Below are 21,909 nucleotides of genomic sequence, written 5' to 3' on the forward strand. Positions count from 1 at the left end.
CCTTTTTTTTTTTTTTTTTTGTGGTTCCGTTACATTTTTCTACTGCTCAGATGGCTCTCACCCCTATCCCCTGTTTTGCAGATTTAGTCTCTAAAGCTGAAAATTTTGAGTTGTTACAGCGCTTCGTTGAGTCCTCTAACTCCACTCCTACAGCATTCACAGCCACTAATTGTGGTCGCACCCATGGAAACCACCATGTTTCCTTTAGCAACCAGCGAGGTCGTTCTTATTCCCACAAAAACAACTCTTCCAATCGAGGACGAACCCACTCAGGTCAGGGTCGTCGACCACCTCACTGCCAAATATGCCGCAAAGCAAAGACGGCCATTATGCTGACTGCTGCAACCAACGGTATGTTCGACCTGATTCTTCTCATGCTCACCTTGCTGAAGCCTTTAACACGTCATGTTCTATTGCTGGACCCAATGCTGCTGATTGGTTCCTGGACACTAGGGCTTCAGGCCATATGACTGCCGACCCATCTATTTTGGATCAGTCTAAAAATTACACGGGTAAGGACTCTGTGATCGTAGGAAACGGTGCATCCCTACCCATTACCCACACCGGTACTCTTTCTCCTGTTCTAAATATTCACTTATTAGATGTCTTGGTTGTCCCTCATCTCACCAAAAATCTTCTTTCCATAAATCTTCTTTCCAAAAGTGGTGGCAACTGGTAAAAGAGATGGAGGGCTATATGTGCTTGAGCGCAACAAATCTGCTTTTATTTCAGTCCTTAGAAACAAATCTTTACGTGCTTCATATGATTTATGACATGCTCACTTGGGTCATGTGAATCATTTTATTATTTCTTTTTTAAATAGAAAATGTCATCTTTCTCTTTCGTCTTTATTGCCTTCTCCATCATTATGTAATACTTGTCAGCTTGCAAAAAGTCATCGATTGCCTTACTCCCGCAATGAACATAAGTCGTCTCATGTGTTAGATCTTATTCATTGTAATCTTTGGGGTTCTTCTCCCGTCAAATCAAATTCGGGTTTTCTTTATTATGTTCTTTTTATTGATGATTATTCTCGATTCACTTGGCTTTACCCTTTAAAATTTAAATCTGATTTCTTTGATATTTTTCTTCAATTTCAAAATTTTGTGGAAAATCAATATTCTTCTTGTATCAAAGTATTTCAAAGCGATTGAGGTACCGAATTTACGAGTACTTGTTTCAAAACTCATTTACGTAATTCTGGCATGCCCATCAACTCTCTTGTCCATATACACCTGCTCAAAATGATCGTGCTGAGAGAAAACATCCTCATGTGACTGAGACTGGCTTAACCCTTCTCTTTCACTCTCATCTTTCTCCTCGATTTTGGGTTGACGCCTTCAGCACTGCAGCTTATATTATAAGTTGGTTGCCTACTCCACTTATTGGAGGTAATTCACCATTTGAACTTTTTTATGACTACACTCCACATTATGACAATTTTCATCCCACCGGTTGTCGTGTTTATCCTTATTTGCGTGATTATATGCCTAACAAGCTTTCTCCCCGCAGCATTCCTTGTATTTTTTTGGGTTGTAGTCCTGCTCGTAAAGGGTTCCGCTGTCTTGATCCCGCCATCACTAAGCTATATATCACCCGCCATGCTCAATTTGATGAAACTCACTTTCCTGCTACCCTAGCTCCCAGGCCCAACCTCTTTCCTCTATTCCTATTTCAAATTTCTTGGAACCACATCTTTATCATATTGATTCATCCCTGTTGTGTGCCGAAAGCGGAATAAATGTACTCACAACACCAATGAACGGAATTACACAAAGAGACACCAAGATATTTACGTGGTTCAGAGAGAAGTTCCTACATCCACGGGTAGCAACCAATCACTAATAAACAAAGTGTTACAAGTGAAGACCTCACTATCACACTACAAAGACTCTCACCAATATGTCACTCAAGAAATACAATGTGACACAAAACTTGATAAGTTTAACAGCAGATTGTTAGAGTAGAGAACATAAACAATTGAATCTCAAGTGCTGTTTTATTAATTCTAAGCATGGCATTATATAGCCTTTACAATCATGGTTGAACCTAAAAATATAAGCAGAAAGAAACTTAAAGTCCCAAAGAATAGGACTAATAAGTCTCAAAGAATAGGACTAATAAGTCTTAAAGAATAGGACTTTATGACAATTTACAACAATCTCCACCTTGTCATAAGATCTCTAAGCTGATAACTGATTTGGTTGCTACCACGTCAACACACTACTCCTTTCTTCTAACGTTGATAAAATCCAAACAATGCCAGAACTTTTCACGAGCGATGACCTTTGTCAACATACCAACAGGGTTATCAGCAGTTCTAATTTTTAATAAACGAATGTCCCCTTCACTAATAATTTCTCAAATAAAGTGAAAACGGCATCAATATGTTTAGTACGAGTATGATGGACTTGATTTTTTGACAAACAAATAGAACTCTAGCTATCACAAAACACATCTATATGTTTATGCAAAATACCCAAGTCATTGATCAAACCATGCATCCAAATAGCTTCTTGAAAAGCTTCTGTTACTACCATATACTCTGCTTCGGTGGTAGACAATGCAACAGTAGACTGCAATGTTGAACGCCAACAAACAGGTCCACCAGCTATAGTAAATAAATAACCTGTAGTAGATCGTCGCTTATCCAAATCACCAGCATAATCAAAATCTACATAATTAACTACAAGGTTGTCAAGATTAAACATTTCTTGTTTTTGAAACTTAATATTAACATCAATAGTACCAAGAATGTACCTAAGAATCCATTTGATAGCCTGTCAATGCTCTTTACCAGGATTATGCATATAACGACTCACCATGCTTACTGCGTGTGAAAGATCAGGTCGAGTACATATCATAGCATACATCAAAGCACCAACAACATTTGTATAAGGAATATTCTCCATATACCTTTTGTCATCGTCAGAACTTGGATACATGGAAGCACTAAGTTTGAAATGAGGAGCAAGTGGAGTACCAACAGGTTTGGTTGAATTATTTAAACTAAATCTTGTCAATACCTAGCGTAGATATTGAGACTGAGTCAACCAGACTGTACCTTTTTTCCGATCTCGCTCTATCTCCATTCCAAGTATTTTCTTTGCATTGCCTAAGTTTTTCATTTCAAATGTTTTAGAAAGCTGATCTTTTAGCTTATCAATCTCCACCTGTCTCGTTGACCAATTAACATATCATCAACATATAAGAGCAAATAGATAAACGATTCATCATCAAGACACCGATAATACACACAATGATCAAATTGACTATAAATATACATATGTTCTACCATGAAATGATCAAACTTTTTATACCATTGTTTCAGCCCATACAAAGATTTCTTTAATCTGCATACCAAATGTTGCTGTCACTCTACTCGAAAGCCAACCGGTTGCGCCATATATATTTCTTCTTCCAAATCTCCATGCAAAAAAGCAGTTTTTTACATCAAGTTGTACAAGCTCAAGATTAAATTGAGCAACCAAAGCCAACAAAATCCGAATGGAGGAATGTTTTACCACAGGTGAGAAAATTTCATTGTACTTAATACCTTCTTTTTGTGCATAGCCTTTAGCCACAAGTTGAGCCTTATAACGTATACCAGAAGAATCTTTTTTTTTTTTTTTTTTTTGCAAAAACCCATTTACAACCAATTTCCTTCTTACCTTTTGGAAGTTGTACCAAATCCCAAGTTTGATTTATCTCCAATGATGCTATCACCTGATTCACAACCTCTTGCCAGTGCAATCTATCAGGGCTCTGGATAGCATCTTTGTAGTTGTTTGGAACTCCATCAATCAAAGGGAAAGCATATGCTATCGTATCATCAAACCTTGCAGGTTTTCAAATTTCCCTTCGTGGTCTATTCCTAGCGATGGACTCAGGTTCCTCCACTCTTTCATTTACAAGGCTTTGCTCCAACTGTTCTAAGACATCAGAGTTATTATCTACCTGATCAATAGGTTCTTTAGTAGGAGCAATCATATCAGGAGAGAACACCACCTTCTTCACCTGCTTCAATGCCTCGTCATTATTTTCAATTTTCTGCAAAAACATTCCGGATTCATCGAATGTCACATCTCGACTATTAACAATCTTACTTGTTTCTCGACACCATAACCTATAGCCCTTTACGCCTTTGCTAAAGCCCATAAACTTGGCTTTTTTTGCTCTAGGATCTAGCTTTGAGTCTGTCACATGAGAATAAGCAAGACACCCAAACACATGCAGTTTATCATAATCACTAACAGGAGTATCCGACCATACCTCAAACGGAGTTTTTCCACCATTTCTAGAAACAGGTAAACGATTCTCACCAAGTGAACTGCATAATTGAGAGCCTCAGCCCAAAATGCCTTACTCAATCCTGCTTGAGACAATATACATCGAACCTTCTCTATTAATGTCTGGTTCATTCTCTCAGCAACTCCATTTTGTTGTGGCTTACCAGGAACAGTGAAGTGTCGAACGATCCCTTCATCTCGGTATACTTTAAGGAATGGACCATAAGTATATTCTCCACCGTTGTCTGATCTCAGTTTTTTTATTTTCCTGTCCGTCTGATTCTCTACCATTTTCTTCCACTCTAGGAAGATTTGGAGAACTTCGTTTTTGTGCCTCATGGGATACATCCAAACTCTCCTCGAGTAGTCATCAATAAAGGTGACAAACCACCTCTTTCCTCCCAATGACAGTTCTTCGTGGGACCCCATACATCAGTGTGAACATAATCCAAAATGCCCTTTATTTGGTGTATAGTTGTACCAAACATCACATTTTTTTGTTTACCAAATATACAATGTTCACAGAAATCAATTTTACCAGTTGTGGCACCCTTAAGGACTCCTTGATTCATCAATGTCTGAAGCGCCTTCTCACCAGCATGCCCAAGTCTCATGTGCCATAATTTCGATATGTCTTGTTCCTTCGAACTTGCCACAACAGCATGCCCAATTATTGTGGTTCCGTTGAGGTAGTATATGCTACCTCTTCTAGTTCCTTTAATTGCCACCAAAGCTCCACGAGCTACTTTCAAATTTTCTCCTTCCAAAATGATGTGATAACCACTCGCATCCAACAAGCCAAGGGAAATCAAATTTTTCTTCAAGTCAGGGACATACCTCACATCATTGAGTTTTCGTATAACCCCATCAAATATCTTGATTTGTACTGAGCCAGTTCCCATCATCTTGCAAGTACTATCATTGCTCATATAGACAACTCCACCATTGAACTCTTTGGAGTCCAAAAACATCTCTCTGTTGGGACACATATGATAGGAGCACGCAGAATCAAGAATCCATTCAATAGTTTGGCTGACTGATAAAGAGATCGTCAAGACATTATTTGTATCAGTATCGTCATCTCTAACCACATTGGACTTCGACCCCTTCTCTTTTAAGATCGGGAAATCTTTCTTCCAATGGCCTTTCTGTCGACAATATGCACACTCATTTTTATCAAGTTTTCTCCAATTGTTATATCTACTTCTTGACTTTGATCTGGACTTTCCACGTTTCCTCTTTTTCCAAGTAGAAGTCCTTCCACGAGAAGTGAGAACAATTGTGCTAGAGTCTTGATATGCCTCCTTTTCTTTCTTTCACACCTCATTATTCATTAAGGCATTTGAAACATCTTAAAAAACAAGATCAGTGAGTCCATGTAGTAGGGTGCTTACTAAAAAACTCGTAGGATTCCGGCAAAGAATTCAACAACAACGCCTTGTCTTCGTCATTAATTGTAACATCTAGAAGCAAATTAGTGATGATTTTGTTAGCTCAACCATTGAGATACCTTTCTTGTAGTCAAAACGGAAGAGTTTATTCTTCAAATAGAGCTTATTTTCCACGATCTTCTTCATATATTTCGCCTCAAGCTTGTCCCATAGTTCTTTCGCCATGGTAACCTTCATAAATGGATATTTATGATCCATGCCAAGACAGGATCGAATAATTCCACAAGCTTGTCGATTTAATTTCGTCCTTTCGGCGTCTTTCATGTCTTCAGGCATCTCCTCTTGGAGAGAAACATCAAGATCTTGCATGACCAACAAATCGCTAACTTCACCTCGCCAAACACCAAAATTATTGGTTCCATCAAATTTCTCTACTTCGAGATTGGAACTCAACAATCTCGATCCACGCCGTGATTTAATTCCAGATGATTCTGCCATTTGCAATAATTAATCTAGATGTAACTAAAAAACACAATTCTTGAAATTTGATTTTCAAGAAAATAAGCACGATTTTGAGCACATCTAGTGGTCGATGAGGCCAAAACTTTCACAATATCCTAAATACCACAATCAGGCTCTGATACCACTTGTTGTGCGCCGAAAGCGGAACAAATGTACTCGCAACACCAATGAACGAAATTACACAAAGAGACACCAAGATATTTACCTGGTTCGAAAAGAAGAAGTTTCCCTACATCCACGGGTAGCAACCAATCACTAATAAAGAAAGTGTTACAAGTGAAGACCTCACTATCACACTACAAAAACTCTCACCAATATGTCACTCAAGAAATACAATGTGATAAACAAAACTTGATAAGTTCAACAGCAGATTGTTAGAGTAGAGAACATAAACAATTGGATCTCAAGTGATGTTTTATTAATTCTAAGCATGACATTATATAGCCTTTACAATCATGGTTGTACCTAAGAATATTAGCAGAAAGAAACTTAAAGTCCCAAAGAATAGGACTAATCGAATAGGACCTTATGACAAACAATCCCCCCTTACCACTTCATCATCGCACATTCCTCGATCCAGTTCATCCCCGTGTGATATTTGTTCTGTCCTTGTGGATGCATCTGTGTAAGTTCCACTTTGCCACCCTCGACTTCTAATTTGACCTCTATTGAACCTACTGTTGATTCCTCTTCTTCGGGCACTCATCCTATGATCACACGAGCTAAAGCTGGTATTTTCAAGACTTGTCATCCAGCAAATCTTGGTATTTTGGGCTCATCTGGACTTCTTTCTACTCTTCTTGCATCCACTGAGCCAAAAGGATTCAAATCTGTGGCTAAGAATCCTGCTTGGGTTGCTGCCATGGATGAAGAAATTCGAGCGTTACAACAAAATGATACTTGGACTTTGGTTCCTTGCCCTAGCGACACCAACATCATGGGCTCTAAATGGGTATTTCGTATTAAATATTTGCCTGATGGATCCGTCGAGCGTTTCAAGGCTCGTCTTGTTGCCAAAGGTTATACTCAGGTTCCTGGTCTTTACTAGGCTGACACTTTCAGTCCGGTTGTCCAAGCTACCACTGTCCGTGTTGTGCTTTCTATTGCAGTCACAAATAAATGGCCTCTTCGACAACTTGATGTCAAGAATGTCTTTCTCAATGGAACTCTTATTGAACGTGTTCATATCGAACAACCTCCTGGGTATATTGATCCTCGATTTTCCACTCATGTTTGTCTATTAAAGAAAGCCTTTATGGCTTAAAGCAAGCTTCTCGCGCCTGGTTTCAGTGTTTTAACTCATTTCTTCTTATACTTGAGTTTTCTTGCAGTCGCGCTGACACGTCCTTTTTTGTCTTTCATCAGCAATCTAACCTTATCTATTTGTTTCTTTATGTTGATGACATTATTGTTATTAGCAACAACTCATCTCTTATTGACAGCTTTACTCGCAAGCTTCATTCTGAGTTTGCTACCAAAGATTTGGGTTCTCTCAGTTACTTTCTTGGTCTTGAAGCTTCACCCACTCCTGATGGTCTCTTTATTAGTCAGTTAAAATATGCTCGAGATATTCTTACTCGTGCTTAGTTGCTCGATAGCAAACCAGTCCACATTCCCATGGTTGTTTCTCAACACCTGACTGTTGATGGTTCTCCTTTCTCTGATCCTACTCTCTATAGATCTCTTGTTGGCGCCCTTCAGTACCTGATTATTACGCGTCCAGATATTGCCTATGCTGTCAATTCTGTCAGTCAATTCTTGCGTTCCCTTACTACAATTCACTTTCTTGCTGTCAAACGTATTCTTCGCTATGTCAAAGGAACACTCCACTTTGGTCTTACCTTTCATCCATCCACTGTTCCTAGTACGCAAGTCGCTTATTCGGATGCTGATTGGGCTGGTTATCCCGATACTCATCGTTCTACATCCAGCTATTCTATTTATCTTAGTAACAATCTCGTTTCTTGGAGTGCCAAAAAGTAACCTACTGTCTCACGCTCCAGCTGTGAATCTGAGTATCGTGCTCTTGCCACAACTGCTGCTGAACTTCTTTGGGTTACGCATCTTTTGCATGACCTCATGGTCCCTATTTCACAGCAGCCTTTACTCTTATGTGACAACAAAATAGCTATTTTGTTGAGCTCTAATCCCGTTTCTCACAAGCGGCCTAAACATGTTGAACTAGATTATCATTTCCTTTGAGAACTTGTTATCGCTGGCAAACTTTGCATACAATATGTACCTTCTCATCTCCAAGTTGCTGACATCTTCACAAAAAGTATTTCTTGACCTCTCTTTGATTTTTTTAGATCCAAGCTTCACGTTCATTCAAATCTGATGTGTAGCTTGCGGGGAGGTGTTAAGGATAGTTGACCATTCATTATAAGGCAAATATCTTACATTACGACTTACCATATTTGCCCTTTTATTAAAGGCAAATATATTGTATTTATTTATTATTCTTTCCTTTTATTGTTATTTTCATATTATTTGTAATTTACCATATTTCTGTATTCTGTAAATGATTATAAATAAGAGAACTCTCACCACCATGTGGTAAATTCAGCAAATATTTACAAGAATAATCTTTTTTATATTAGAAAGATAAGAGAGGAATGCTCAATTTGTCTTTTTTATACTCTAAAGTATTTATAAGCAAAGTAAATCTGTTAAAACTATCTCTCAAAATTGTTCCAAATGAGCAATGAAAAATGGTTGCCTTCCGATCTAATTCCAATTAAGAATGTCAATTACAGAAGAGTGGAAGAGGCTGGAAGGTCTGCAGTGGAACATCATAATAGGAGGAGTGGAAATTCTTTCATTTACAAGAGTGTGGTGAACGGTCTGACCAACATGATCAACGACTACCCAGGTCCTCGATTTTATATTCTTGTGATAGAACCTTTAAATAATGATGGTATTCCTTGGTCATATATTGCAAAGGTGAGGCACTTTGGACTTCACTTCAGAGAGCCCATTCTCTTATCCTTTGAAGATGTCCTTAAGGATTTCAAAAAGCATTAGTTCTAAGCCCTCTCTCTCTACATATAAGGGGGCGTTACTGCCTTTTAACTATGAAAATGGCATAGACTACAATAAAATAATCACATAGTTATCTATATATATATATATATACTTCTTAGTTATGCATATTAATAGGAACAAATCCTCTCCTAATATATATATTAAAATTTTATTAATTTTATATTAGAAAAAAATTTAAAATGCACTAACATATTTAAAAATAATTTAATATATATTTTACGCTCAAAATTTATTCGAAGTTAAGTGTTTGGTGCAGTGTCCAACAAATGTGGAATTTATGTCTAATACATGTCCAACAAATGTGGATGGAAATCGATAATATTTATTTCAAAAATATGGTTGAACTTTCAACCCGGTTTCAAAATAGTTGTTGAACATTAACAAATTTCATTAATACCCTTCAACTTTAAAAAGAAAAAAAAAATAAAAAATAAACTTAGAGTTAGTACTGTGTTTAAAACATATCCTTAAAAGTTTAAAGTCATTATTAACACTTTTTACTGTTATAAAAAAAAATTAAAAGAGTTTTTACCATCAATATATGACAATATTATCTACGTCTAAGAATATTATTTTTTTTTATGTTACTTTTGAAAGTTATTAATAATTTTGAAACATGATACTAACAGCAAGATTATTTGGTATTTTTTAAACACTTTTATCTTATTTGGTATTTTTTTAAACACTTTTAAAACTAGTTGTGAAACATTTTGAAAATTCAAGAGTATTTAAAAAAAAAAATTATAAAAAACGAGTGGTAAGGATATTATCAAATTTGAAAGTTTATAATTGTATTTTAGATTTCTCGAAAATTTAAAAATATTATTAAAATTTTTTAAAGTTAATATATATATATATATTATAAATAAAAGTTGAACAATATTTTATTAATTTAGTTTCTAATTTTAGAAGAAAACAAAATACAACCTTTGTTTTATTAAGTTAATATTAATTTTATTAATAAAACATTAAAAAAATTTAAATCAATAAAAAAAATTTGAAAAAAAAAACATAACAACAAATTAAAATTAATTTAATGAAATGACACCACACAGGCAAGATTTCATGTCATTTTAAAAAAAATATGAGATATAAATACGACAAAATACACTTTATTTCTGGAAGCGTATTAAATACTCTTTGGCGGATGTAAAGAAAGCATGAGAATAACTTACTCTTACGTTCTATCTTTGAAACCATGTACTAAAGTTTAAAGCTTTTATTTCCCTTTATCAAATCTATGTTTATTCCCATCTCAGTTCCTTTGGTCTAAACGACTCATTAAATGACAAAATTAAATATATAGTTAGTCAATCGTAATATTTGACGTGCTAGTTTTCAAACTACTTTGAATGAGTGTAAAGAAATCATCAGAATAACTTATTCTCGTGTCCCACTTCGACGTATTACATATGTATCGAACACTTGTTAGTACAATGAAACGTACTTGTTAGTAAAATGCGAATATCGATCTGCTACGACATTTACAATATGACTGTGACTCTCGTAACGGTTTCGTATCATCAATTTTTATCCAAACTAATACCCACTAATTCATCATGTCAGAAGAATTGAAAATTTCAGAGTAGGAGAAGAGGAACAATAGAAGAAAAGTGACAGAAATCAGAACAAAGACGACGAATGAATTGGGATATATATCATCCTTTTAAGCCTACATCTCAAAAGTGTTAATTTCTAGTCTCTATAGCTATCGTCTCTGATTGAGCATAGCAAATCATGATATTTTTCCTCTCAACAATAAAATCAAGAACATATTCATTATCGAGAGGTTTGTGGCGAGCTATCCTGATCCCGTCATCAACAGGTAGCCTCCTAATCTTAATATGGATCTTGAATTGACTATAAGTATTTTCAATCATTCTATTAGACCGAGAACTGTGGTTGACAAACGGTTCTCGATCATCAAATATCAAAAATACATTATAAGCATCTTCAAATTTCTCACCAAGCTCAAAGGTGTTCGTATTTTGTTTCACAACCTCTCAAGTGATCCAGAGCACCGATCTTGGTGTTATTATCCAACTTCAAAACTTTGAGTGTTTATTTAACACATCCTTATTATATTCATCACTCTGATCATCCACGATATTCATTTCATTTTGTTCCAATTAAATTAAATGAGACACATTACCGATCTTCGAGTAAATCATTCTAGTCTATTTCTGGGTTTTGCATCTTCCACGAAAATTTAATTATTTCTTGGAAGATCATCAACAAATACTTGGTTTTCCATCTCTCGTGTAATTCAATAATTTCTTAGAAGTCTACAAAGCAAACCAACCGTGTTTAAGAAAGGATTTTTTGGTCATGACTTTATTTTAGACTCAACTACTATCTCAATAGTCCCACTAGCTTTTATTGGTATCCCACTTGTTTTTCAAATTCAATAACTTTGATATACACCTATTCCGCAAACCAAAACTAGTAAAGACAAGTTGTATGTTATTGACCTACACTCGTATATTTGATATATTTTATGTTAGCTTTAGATTTGGTTATTAGTATATTTTATCTTATTTTTAGGATTTAGTTAACAGCTTTATCCTATTTAAACCTTGTGAACATTAATGAAAATGGGACTTCAGATCCCACTGGGACTTTTGATTCCACCTATGTTTCTCTGCACTTTCGATCCAACATCTATTCTCATTCTTAACAAACACATATTGTTTTTTTTTTCTTCTTTTGCGCCTTTTCTTTTAAACTTCCCCTCAACATTTTTAAAACGTTTCTGGGAGCGGTTTCCAACAATTTATAAATAATGTTTTGTTCTCCAATTTATGTGCAGAGATTTCTTACCGTTAATTTTGTTAGGTTATGGAACGTGCTTATTTATAGCTTACTAAACGGGTATGGTAAATGATATATAAAGTAAAATGTCATAAACAGTAAATAGTTATGTATAGTAATTTATGAACTATATATAATAAGCTAAACCATATATCTATATATATATCTAACTTTAATACTCTATATTCTCTCTATTCTCTCTAATACTTTATATATTCTCTCTAATCTCTCTCTTATGGTACATATGTAGTCATCAATAAAAAAAAAAAAGGTTTTAGCCAATATTCTCCTTGCATTTTCTTTATTCTGTTGTTTGTGTTCATCTAAATCGAGTGTGTGCGTTATTGTGTGATCCTTACAAATTTCGGGGCCCAACATCTTCATTGACACTCGTTTCGTTCTCCAATCGATATGAGACCCCCCAATCCACCCCCGTTCGAAACCCAGCATCCTTATTGACACACCGCCTCGTGTTTACCCCCTTTGGGGCTCAGCCTCCTTGCTGGCACATTGCCCAGTGTCAGGCTCTAATACCATTTTTAACGGCCCAAACTTTCTCCTCTCCAAGTGATGTAGGTCTCTCCAATCCTCCCCCTTCGTGGCCCAACGTCATTGATGACACACCGCCTCGTGTCCACCCCTCTTCGGAGCTCAACCTCCTTGCTGGCACATTCTCTCGTGTCTGACTCTGATACTATTTGTAACGGCTCAAACCCGCTTCTAGCAGATATTGTTCTCTTTGAGTTTTTCCCCTTCCGGCTCTCAAGATTTAATTTAGAAAAATTAATTTTATTTTTTTGGCAAATATAAATCCACATTTTTTATATGAAATATCACTAAAAAAAATTACCCATTTAACTCTCACATATTTAATATTTAAATGGATTAGTTAGCAATTCATCCCGGTAATTACTTACGCAGACAATGTGTTTTAACTTCAAATTCACCCTAGAGAGAATAAACAATATTGTACCATATTAGGGAGAATAATCTTTTTTTATCTTTGAAAAATAAGAGAGGAATGCTCAATTTGTTTTTACAGATTCGACAATATCAATTTGAGTAGCGTTTAGCCACAACTATAAATATCGAATTCTAAAGTATACATAAGCAAAGTAAATCCGTTAAAACTATCTATCAAAAGTGTTCTAGAATGAGCCGTGAAGAGGTTTTGCCATCAAATCCTATTAAGGATGTCAGTGACAAAAAAGTTCAACATGCTGGATGGTCTGCAGTGAAACAACATAACGAGAGGAGTGGAAATTCTTTCATTTACAAGAGTGTGGTGAACGGTCTGTCCGATATGATCAACGACCACTCAGGTCCTCGACTTTATATTCTTGTGATAGAAGCTTTAAATAATGATGGTATTCCTTGGTCATATATTGCAAAGGTGAGGCACTTTGGGCTTCACTTCGTAGAGCCCATTCTCTTATCCTTTGAAGATGTCCTTAAGGATTTCGAAAAGCATTAGTTTGCTCTCTCTCATGTTACACTAAGCCCTCTCTCTCTACATATAAGGGGGCGTTACTGTCTTTTAGCTATGAAAATGGCATAGACTACAATAAAATAATCACATAGTTATCTATCTATATATATATACTTATTAATTATGCATATTAATAGGAACAAATCCTCTCCTAATATATATATATATTAAAATTTTATTAATTTTATATTATAAAGAAATTCAAAATGCACTAATATATTTAAAAATAATTTATTGTGTATTTTATGCTCAAAATTTATTCGAAGTTAAGTGTTTGATGCAGTGTCCAATAAATATGGAATTTATATTTATACATGTCTAATACATGTCTAACATGTTTCAAACATGGACATGATAATAAGTTGTCTTATACTTTCTTTACACTTGGTCAAACCGTATTTAATAGGCTTCCAAAATTTTGCCTAAATTAATAAAAATACTTCTAAAACTTTAAAAGAATAACATTTTTAAATTTTTTAAAAAGAATTCTAAATAATATTCTTACCGTTAGATTTGGATGGAAATCGTTAATACTTATTTCAAAAATATGGTTGAATTTTCAATCGGGATTCAAAATAGTCGTTGAACATTAAGAAATTTCATTAATACCCTCCAACTTTAAAAAAAAAATTAAAAAATAAACTTAAAAGTATTTTTAATGTTACTCTTGAAAGTTCATTAATAATTTTGAAATATGGTAAATAAACTTAGAGTATTTTTAATGTTATTATGGAAAGTTCAAATTAATAATTTTATTAATAAAATATTAAAAAAATTAAATCGATAAAATAAATTTTGAAAAAAAAAACATAACAACAAATTAAAATTAATTTAATGAAATGACATCACACTTTATTTCTGGAAGCCTATTAAATACTCTTTGACCGATGTAAAGAAAGCATGAGAATAACTTATTCTCACGTCCCATCTTTGAAAACATGTACTAAACCTATGTTTATTCTCATTTTGTTCCTTTGGTCTAAACGACCCATTAAATGACAAAATTAAAGTTGTAGTTAGTCAATCGTAATATTTGACGTGCTAGTTTTCAAACTACGTTGAATGGGTGTAAAGAAAACATTAGAACAACTTATCCTCGTGTCCCTCTTGGACACGGATTAGATATGTATTGAACACTTGTTAGTACAATGAAATGTGCATTAAACATATATAAATTTGTTTATTTTGAATTTCTTTCTTATATAAAATTGATAAACTTTTTAAAATATATATTTTTAATTAATGTTTTATTGTCATATCAGTGACCTGTCGTATCATATTTATGTCTCACATTTTTATTTTTGTGACTCTCACATATTTGACTTCTATAAATAGATATCTTCACGAAAAAAAGTTTAATTTAGGTTGAGATGATGAATAAAAAGTGACACTGATCCACGTTGATGGGGCTTCCATTTCTCTTAGTGTGAAGCTTACAGCTCCGAAAATTATATATTCTATCATATTTGAGAGAATAATTTTTTTTTAATTTTTTAAAAATAAGAAAGAATAAAAATTAAAACATGACACGAATGACTAAAAAATATACGTACAAGATGTTTGTACTACAAAAAAATTATTTTTTTTTAATTTTTGAAAAATAAGAAAGAATAAAAATTAAAACATGACACGAATGACTAAAAAATATACGTACAAAATGTTTGTACTACTAAAGAATTTGATTCGATGCTATCACTTAAGAGAGAAATGCTCAGTTAGTCTTTGTTTAAGATTCGACTATATCTATTTGGGCTCAGCCATGACTATAAATATCGAACTTTAAAATATCTATGAGCAAAGTAAATCTGTTGAAACTATCTATCAACCGTGTTCCAGAATGAGTGGTGGAGAAGTGTTTCCAATTAAGGATGTCAATGAAAATAATAGGAGAGGTGGGCATTGTGTTCATTTACAAGCGTGGGGTGAATGGTTTGTCCGATCTGATCAACAACAACGTAGATCCTCGAATGACGATGGTATTCCTTGGTCATATATGGCAAAGGGGAAGCACTACGAGCTTCACATGAAAGAGCCCAATCTCTTATCATTTGAAGATGTCCTCAAGGATTTCAACGAGCATTAGACTGCTCTCTCTGTTTAGACTAAATCCTCTCTCTATATATCTGGGGACGTTACTGTCTCTTAAATGTGAAAATGGCTTATACCACAATCAAATAATCACATAGTTGTTGTCCCTTAACTTATCTCTTTCTTTTTCTCAAATTTTGTCAAACTCAACTCTTAGTTATGCATGTTAAGAGTGAGGTCCCATGTCGATTAGAGAAGTGAACGTGATATGGAAATCAACCTAAGGGAAAGGATGGAACGAATTACCTTGATGATCAAGATCAAGAGTAAAGAAAACTCGTTTCTAAACTCGTGATTCGAATCACTCCACAAGAGGTTTGATCAATACCATTTGAATGACTCTAGCATGCAAGTTCTAAACACAAGAATTTGCAAACAAAAACTTAGCTCTCAACAAAGCTAAAATAGAAATTCTATTATTAATTCCAAAATCTAATGTCCCTAGTCAAAGAAAAGAAGGTTTTATATCGCTTTTACAACCTGAACTTATGTGATACATAACTCCCAAATTAAATGGGCTAGTAAATGAGAAATACCCATAACCTCCGTATTAAAATGACTAGTTAATGGGGAAATATAATAACGTATGTGGGTTACAATATAACTTAACTCCTATATTTAGAGTAGCTTAATTGACAAACAAATAGGTAAATTATAATTAAATAATGCAATAAATGAAATGTGCTTATTAGTCATCCTTGGACTAGTTTCATAAATTCAACTGAGTTCATTGCATGCAACTTAAAGTGCATTTAATTCATCTCTTTTTTGAAGCTCAATCATAACATATAAGGGAGGTCTCCAATGTCTTCTAAAATTCTTTGGTGAATAAAAAGTGACATTGATCCACGTTGATACTTGGAGCTTCCATTCCTCTTATTGTGAAGCTTACCGTTTGGAATTATGTAAATTTCACTCGAGAGAGAATAATCAATATTGTACCATATTCGAGAGAGTATATATTTTTTTTAATCTTTGAAAAATAAGAAAGAATAAAAATTAAAACATGGCACGAATGACTGAAAAATATACCTACACGATGTTTGTAGTACGAGTAATACACTAGTCAATGCAACTATTATCCAAACTAAAGAATTTGATTCGATGCTATCACTTAATAGAGGAATGCTTGATTAGTCTTTGTTTAAGATTCGGCTATATCTATTTGAGTAGCGCTTAGCCACAACTATAAATATCGAAGTCTAAAGTATTCATGAGCAAAGTAAATCTGTTGAAACTATCTATCAACGGTGTTCTAGAATGAGTGGTGGAGAAGTGTTTCCTATTAAGGATGTCAATGAAAATAATAGGAGAGGTGGGCATTGTGTTCATTTACAAGCGTGTGGTGAACGGTTTGTCCGATCTGATCAACAACAACGTAGGTCTTCGAATGATGATGGTATTCAGTGGTCATATATGGCAAAGGGGAAGCACTATGGGCTTTACATGAAAGAGCCCACTCTCTTATCATTTGAAGATGTCCTCAAGGATTTCAACGAGCATTACACAACCATCTCGGAATGACGGTTTTTAGTAAGCTTCTATTGGGGAAGATGCATATCAAATCATATGATTGGGTTGATCCAACCAACGGTGATGATCCTACCAAACCTTGTGAAAGTGAGCATTCTCAAGTTTCTTATGAAATCGTTGAGCTTGAAGTGATGATGGGTTGTTTTTGCAGAGAGGTAGGCTAAGTTGAAAACTGATGCGGTCTTCACGCTGGAGTACCTCTGTCTTGTACCCGACATCAGGAGGCAACATCCACTTGTTCACTGCTATAACCCCGTGTGTGGTGCTTGATGTGCTCGGACCTCCATACTCCATGGAGGACGATCGAGATTGTTCATATTTATAAGGAGCATCCTTATGCCTCTTTTTCAAGTAAGTTCCAAATCATGTTCGTGAACCATCGTAAAAGTCTTTCCAAATATTGTAACGAAATGCGGATATCGATCTGCTACGACATTTACAATATGATCGTGACTCTCGTAATGGTTTCGTATCCGCTTTGATGGCAGATGGTGGCATGGCAATGACAGAAGAAGAGGCTAAGGGATATGGATGGTTAGAAGAGATTGAGATGCCAGAAAACTCTCACATGGATGGCATACAATACTTAGGCCCACAGATTATTGACATTTAAGCCTATTTTATTTTGTTTTGTTTGTATATAAAATGGTACAAAGTTGTAACTTTTAAGGATGTTCTTACATGGAAGTTTGTGGTTTTTTCTCATCTATTCGATTGATTGAGGTTGTTATTGTTCGGATATGGAGCCTGATGTCTATTTATGTAGTAAAAATCTGGTAGAGATATATTTGGTAGATATTTATATACAGTAGGTGATTATATAGCAAATTGAAGTCATATATATAGCCTGAGCTTTGAAGATATACTTTCTTCATTATCTGTATTCTCTATTGGTGTACATACCTGAAGTCATCGATACAAATCCTTTAGACACTATTCATCTAAATTGAGTGTGTGCATTGTTGTGCGATCCTAACCACTGGTATTAGAGCTAGGCGAGATTCACTACGATCTGTGAAGATAGAGATTTTAAAAGATTGGAATTGAGAAGTTTAATGGATCTGATTTCAATTTTTGAAAGATGCAATTTTATCTGTACCAGAAAGATCTTTATGAATCTTTATTGGGGATGAGGCTGGATACCATGACCATGAAGCAGTGGAAGCTCATGGGTTGACAGCCTTTAGGGTTGATTCGACAGACGTTATCTGGAAACGTGGCGAAGATAACGTCAGATCTGTTGAAGGTACTGTTGAATATGTATGAAAAACTTGCGGCTAAGAACAAGGTGTATTTGATGAGGAGATTGTTCAATTTACAAATGTCTGAAGGTGGATATGCTGCTAATTATATAAACGAATTCTTTATGATTGTAAGTCAACTAAGTTAAGTGAAAATTAATTTCGAAGATGAAATTAAGGCACTGATTTTGATGTCATCTTTACCCGAGTCGTGAGATATTGTTATTGCCCCGATTAGCAATTCTCAAGGATCTAAGAAATTGAAGTTCGATGAAATTCGAGATGTAGTTCTCAACGAAAGTATTCACAAATGAGAAATTGAGGATTCATCTGGTGGTGATCTTAGTGTTGACCAAAGGGGTAAAAAGTAAATCTAAGGAACCAAACAAAGGTCGACCAAACGTGATAGGTTGGAGTTGTGGAGAAAAAGGTCACTTTCGGACAGATTGTACAAGACCAAAGAGGAAGTTGAATCATAAATCAGAAGATGATGATTCTATAAATTCAGCAGAAGACATTGGGATGCTCTAATCCTCATCATGAACCGTCCAATTGAATCCTATATTTTGGACTCAGGTACATATTTTTATTCATGTCAAAATAAAGTGCTGTTTCGAAATTTCAAGTCTGAAAATTTCAAGAAGGTATGTTTGCCGACAACAAAGATTTGAAGATTGAAGGAAAATGGGATGTCTGCATAAAAACTCAAATAAAAAATCAATAGAAATTAAAGGAGGTCAAATATATTCCTGGTCTCAAGAAGAACCTCATCTCTATTGGTCAGTTGGACCAAACGTAAATGTGTTGGACTTGTGAAGAAAAAGGTCACTTTCGGACGGGTTGTACAAGACCAAAGAGGAAGCAGAATCACAAATCTGGAGATGATGATGATTCTATAAATTCAGCCGAAGACATTGGGGATGCTCTAATCCTTAGTGTGGACAGTTATATTGAATCCTGGATTTTGGATTCAGGTACATCTTTTCATTCGTCTCCAAATAAAGAGTTGTTCCGGCATTTCAAGTCTTGAAATTTTGAGAAGGTGGATTTTGCCAACAACAAAGATTTGGAGATTAAAGGAAAAGGGGATGTCTGCATAAAAACTCCAACAGGAAATCCGTGGACATTAAAGGATGTTAGATATATTTCTGGCCTCAAGAAGAAACTGATCTCTATTGGTCAGTTAGACAGCACAGGTTATGCAACCGAGTTAAGGAAGAGTTCGTGGAAGATTATGAAGGGTGCTGTGGTGATAGCACGTGGCATAAAATCTGGAACTTTATACACCATTACAGGGTGTATTGTTGCTGAAAGTGCTTCAAATTCAAGTCTATGGCACAATAGACTTGGACAGATGAGTATCAAAGGAATGAAGATGCTGGCTGCGAAAGAAGTTTTAGAAAGTCTGAAATCAGTTGGTAAGGGTTCTTGTGAGAACTACGTTATGAGCAAACAAAATCAAGTTAGCTTCACAAAAATCGCTAGAGAATTGAACACACAGATGTTTGGGGACCATCTCCATTTTCATCACTTGGTGGATCAAAGTTTTACGTCACCTTCATAGATGAATTCAACAGGAAGGTGTGAATTTATTTCCTAAAACACAAGTTAGATGTATTAGCCAGCCACCTTCAAGAAGTGGAAAGCTGAAGTTGAAAATCAGTCCGGCTTGAAGATCAAATGTCTGAGGTTTGACAATGGGGGAGAGTACGACAAGTCATAATTCAAAGCATTTTGTGCAGTTGAGGGAATTAGATTAACGAGGATAGTTCCTGGTAAAGCAAGACAAAATGGTGTTGCTGAAAGGATGAACAAAACATTGAATGAGCGGGCAAGGAGTATGAGGATTCATTCTAGATTTTCAAAGACATTTTGGTCTGATGCCGTAAATACAACAGTCTACTTGATCAATAGAGGGTCGTCAGTACCCTTGGAGTTTAAGTTGTCAAAAGAAGTATGGACAGAAATAGAACTCAAGTACTTTCACTTGAAAATTTTTGGTTGTATTGCGTATGATCGTGTTGATCCAGAGAGGAGTGACAAACTCGACACTGAGGTTGTGAAGTGCTACTTCATAGGCTATGCGTCTGACATGTTTGAGTAAAAGTTTTAGGATGACAAGAACAGAAAAATCCTGAGACATTGCGACGTGACTTTTAATGAAAATGTCTTGACAATGACAAAAAAAAAAAAAAAAGTTACAAGACAACGAAGCAAGTGGGAGTTAATGTTGAGTTGCTGAAAGATTCACCTAGTGATGTTGTAGGAGATACTCAAGAAACTCCTGAGACTGTTGTTGAGGAATCAGAGGTGGAGCAAGTGACACTTAATTAGGTGTCCAGAAGATCATCTGGAACCATTAGAGTAATAAATAGGTATTCACCTTCATTACATTATCTGTTGCTAACTGATGAAGGGGAACCAAAGTTCCTTAATAATGCCCTACAATTGGAAGATACAACCAAGTGGGAGAAAGCCATGGATGATGGGATGTTTAGGCTTCAGAAATGCATTACTCTTTCATCTACTGAGGCTGAGTATATGACAATAGTTGAAGCTGGAAAGGAGATGATATGGATGACAGAGTGTCTAGAAGAATTGGACAAGAAGCAGCACGAGAATATTCTTTATACAAATAGTCAGAATGTCATATAGTTGGTGAGGAACCCGATCTATCATTTAAAGACAAAGCACAGAAAGCGATACTATTTCACTCGCAGGTTAGTGGAAGATAGTGATGTGTTTAGAGAAGATAGAGGGGACAAAGAATCCAGCAAATATGTTGACAAAATGTGTTGATGTTGGAACATTGAGTTTGTGCAGAGCCTCAATTGGTATGGTGTAGTGAAAGATGCTCATAGTCGTTTGAGAATGAAATTCTTGGTTGACTGAACATGGAGCCTGATGTTTATCTGTACTAAAAACTTGATAAAGATATATTTTGTCGATATTTATATACAATAGGTAATTATAATTGTTAAAACTATATATAGTAAATCAAAACCATATATATACCCCTTAATTTGAAAATGTGCTTTCTTCATTATCTATATTCTCTATTGGTGTACATATCTGAAGTCATCAGTACAAATCTTTTAGTCAATATTTCTCCTTGCATTTTCTCTCTCTTGTTCGTTGTGTTCATCTAGATTGAGTGTATGCGTTGTTGTGCGATCCTAACGGTTATGGATGAAGGTGTCCATTTAAATGTGGGAACCTACCCTAAAACGGTATAGGAAGGGATCCTGTTTAAACAGAGATTCTGCCCCCAGATCGGTACAAGGAGGGATCTCGTTTAAACAGAGAGATTTATTCCTAGGAGACGCATTTTAAAAATCCTTGAGGGAAAATTCAAGGAGAACAATATTTGCTAACAGTAAACTTGGAGCGTTACATCATTATTGAATTTTACTCCATTTTTATAAGTCAATTTGAGCGTATTTCAATTAAAATGCAAAATACAAATGAAAATGTTATCTAATTTAAATTTTAGAGACCAA

General features: G+C 35.1%; 1 protein-coding gene and 1 long non-coding RNA gene across 2 annotated transcripts in view; one reads left to right on the forward strand and one right to left on the reverse strand.

Annotated features, from left to right (window-relative positions):
• The window catches only part of LOC111453445, an 18,985-nt gene extending 17,598 nt beyond the window's left edge, over positions 1–1,387 (reverse strand). Inside the window, exon 1 of the long non-coding RNA XR_002712261.1 lies at positions 1,378–1,387. This is a non-coding gene — a long non-coding RNA (uncharacterized LOC111453445). The remainder of the gene's footprint in view (positions 1–1,377) is intronic.
• The window catches only part of LOC111453442 (plant cysteine oxidase 2-like), a 56,894-nt gene extending 38,945 nt beyond the window's left edge, over positions 1–17,949 (forward strand). Inside the window, exon 5 of the mRNA XM_023094561.1 lies at positions 17,657–17,949. Coding sequence (XP_022950329.1) covers positions 17,657–17,781 — 125 coding nt within the window. The 3' untranslated portion in view covers positions 17,782–17,949. The remainder of the gene's footprint in view (positions 1–17,656) is intronic.
• The last annotated feature ends 3,960 nt before the right edge of the window (positions 17,950–21,909 follow it).

Source organism: Cucurbita moschata, unplaced genomic scaffold (genome assembly GCF_002738365.1).
Source record: "Cucurbita moschata cultivar Rifu unplaced genomic scaffold, Cmos_1.0 Cmo_Scf00015, whole genome shotgun sequence".
Lineage (NCBI taxonomy): Eukaryota > Viridiplantae > Streptophyta > Magnoliopsida > Cucurbitales > Cucurbitaceae > Cucurbita > Cucurbita moschata.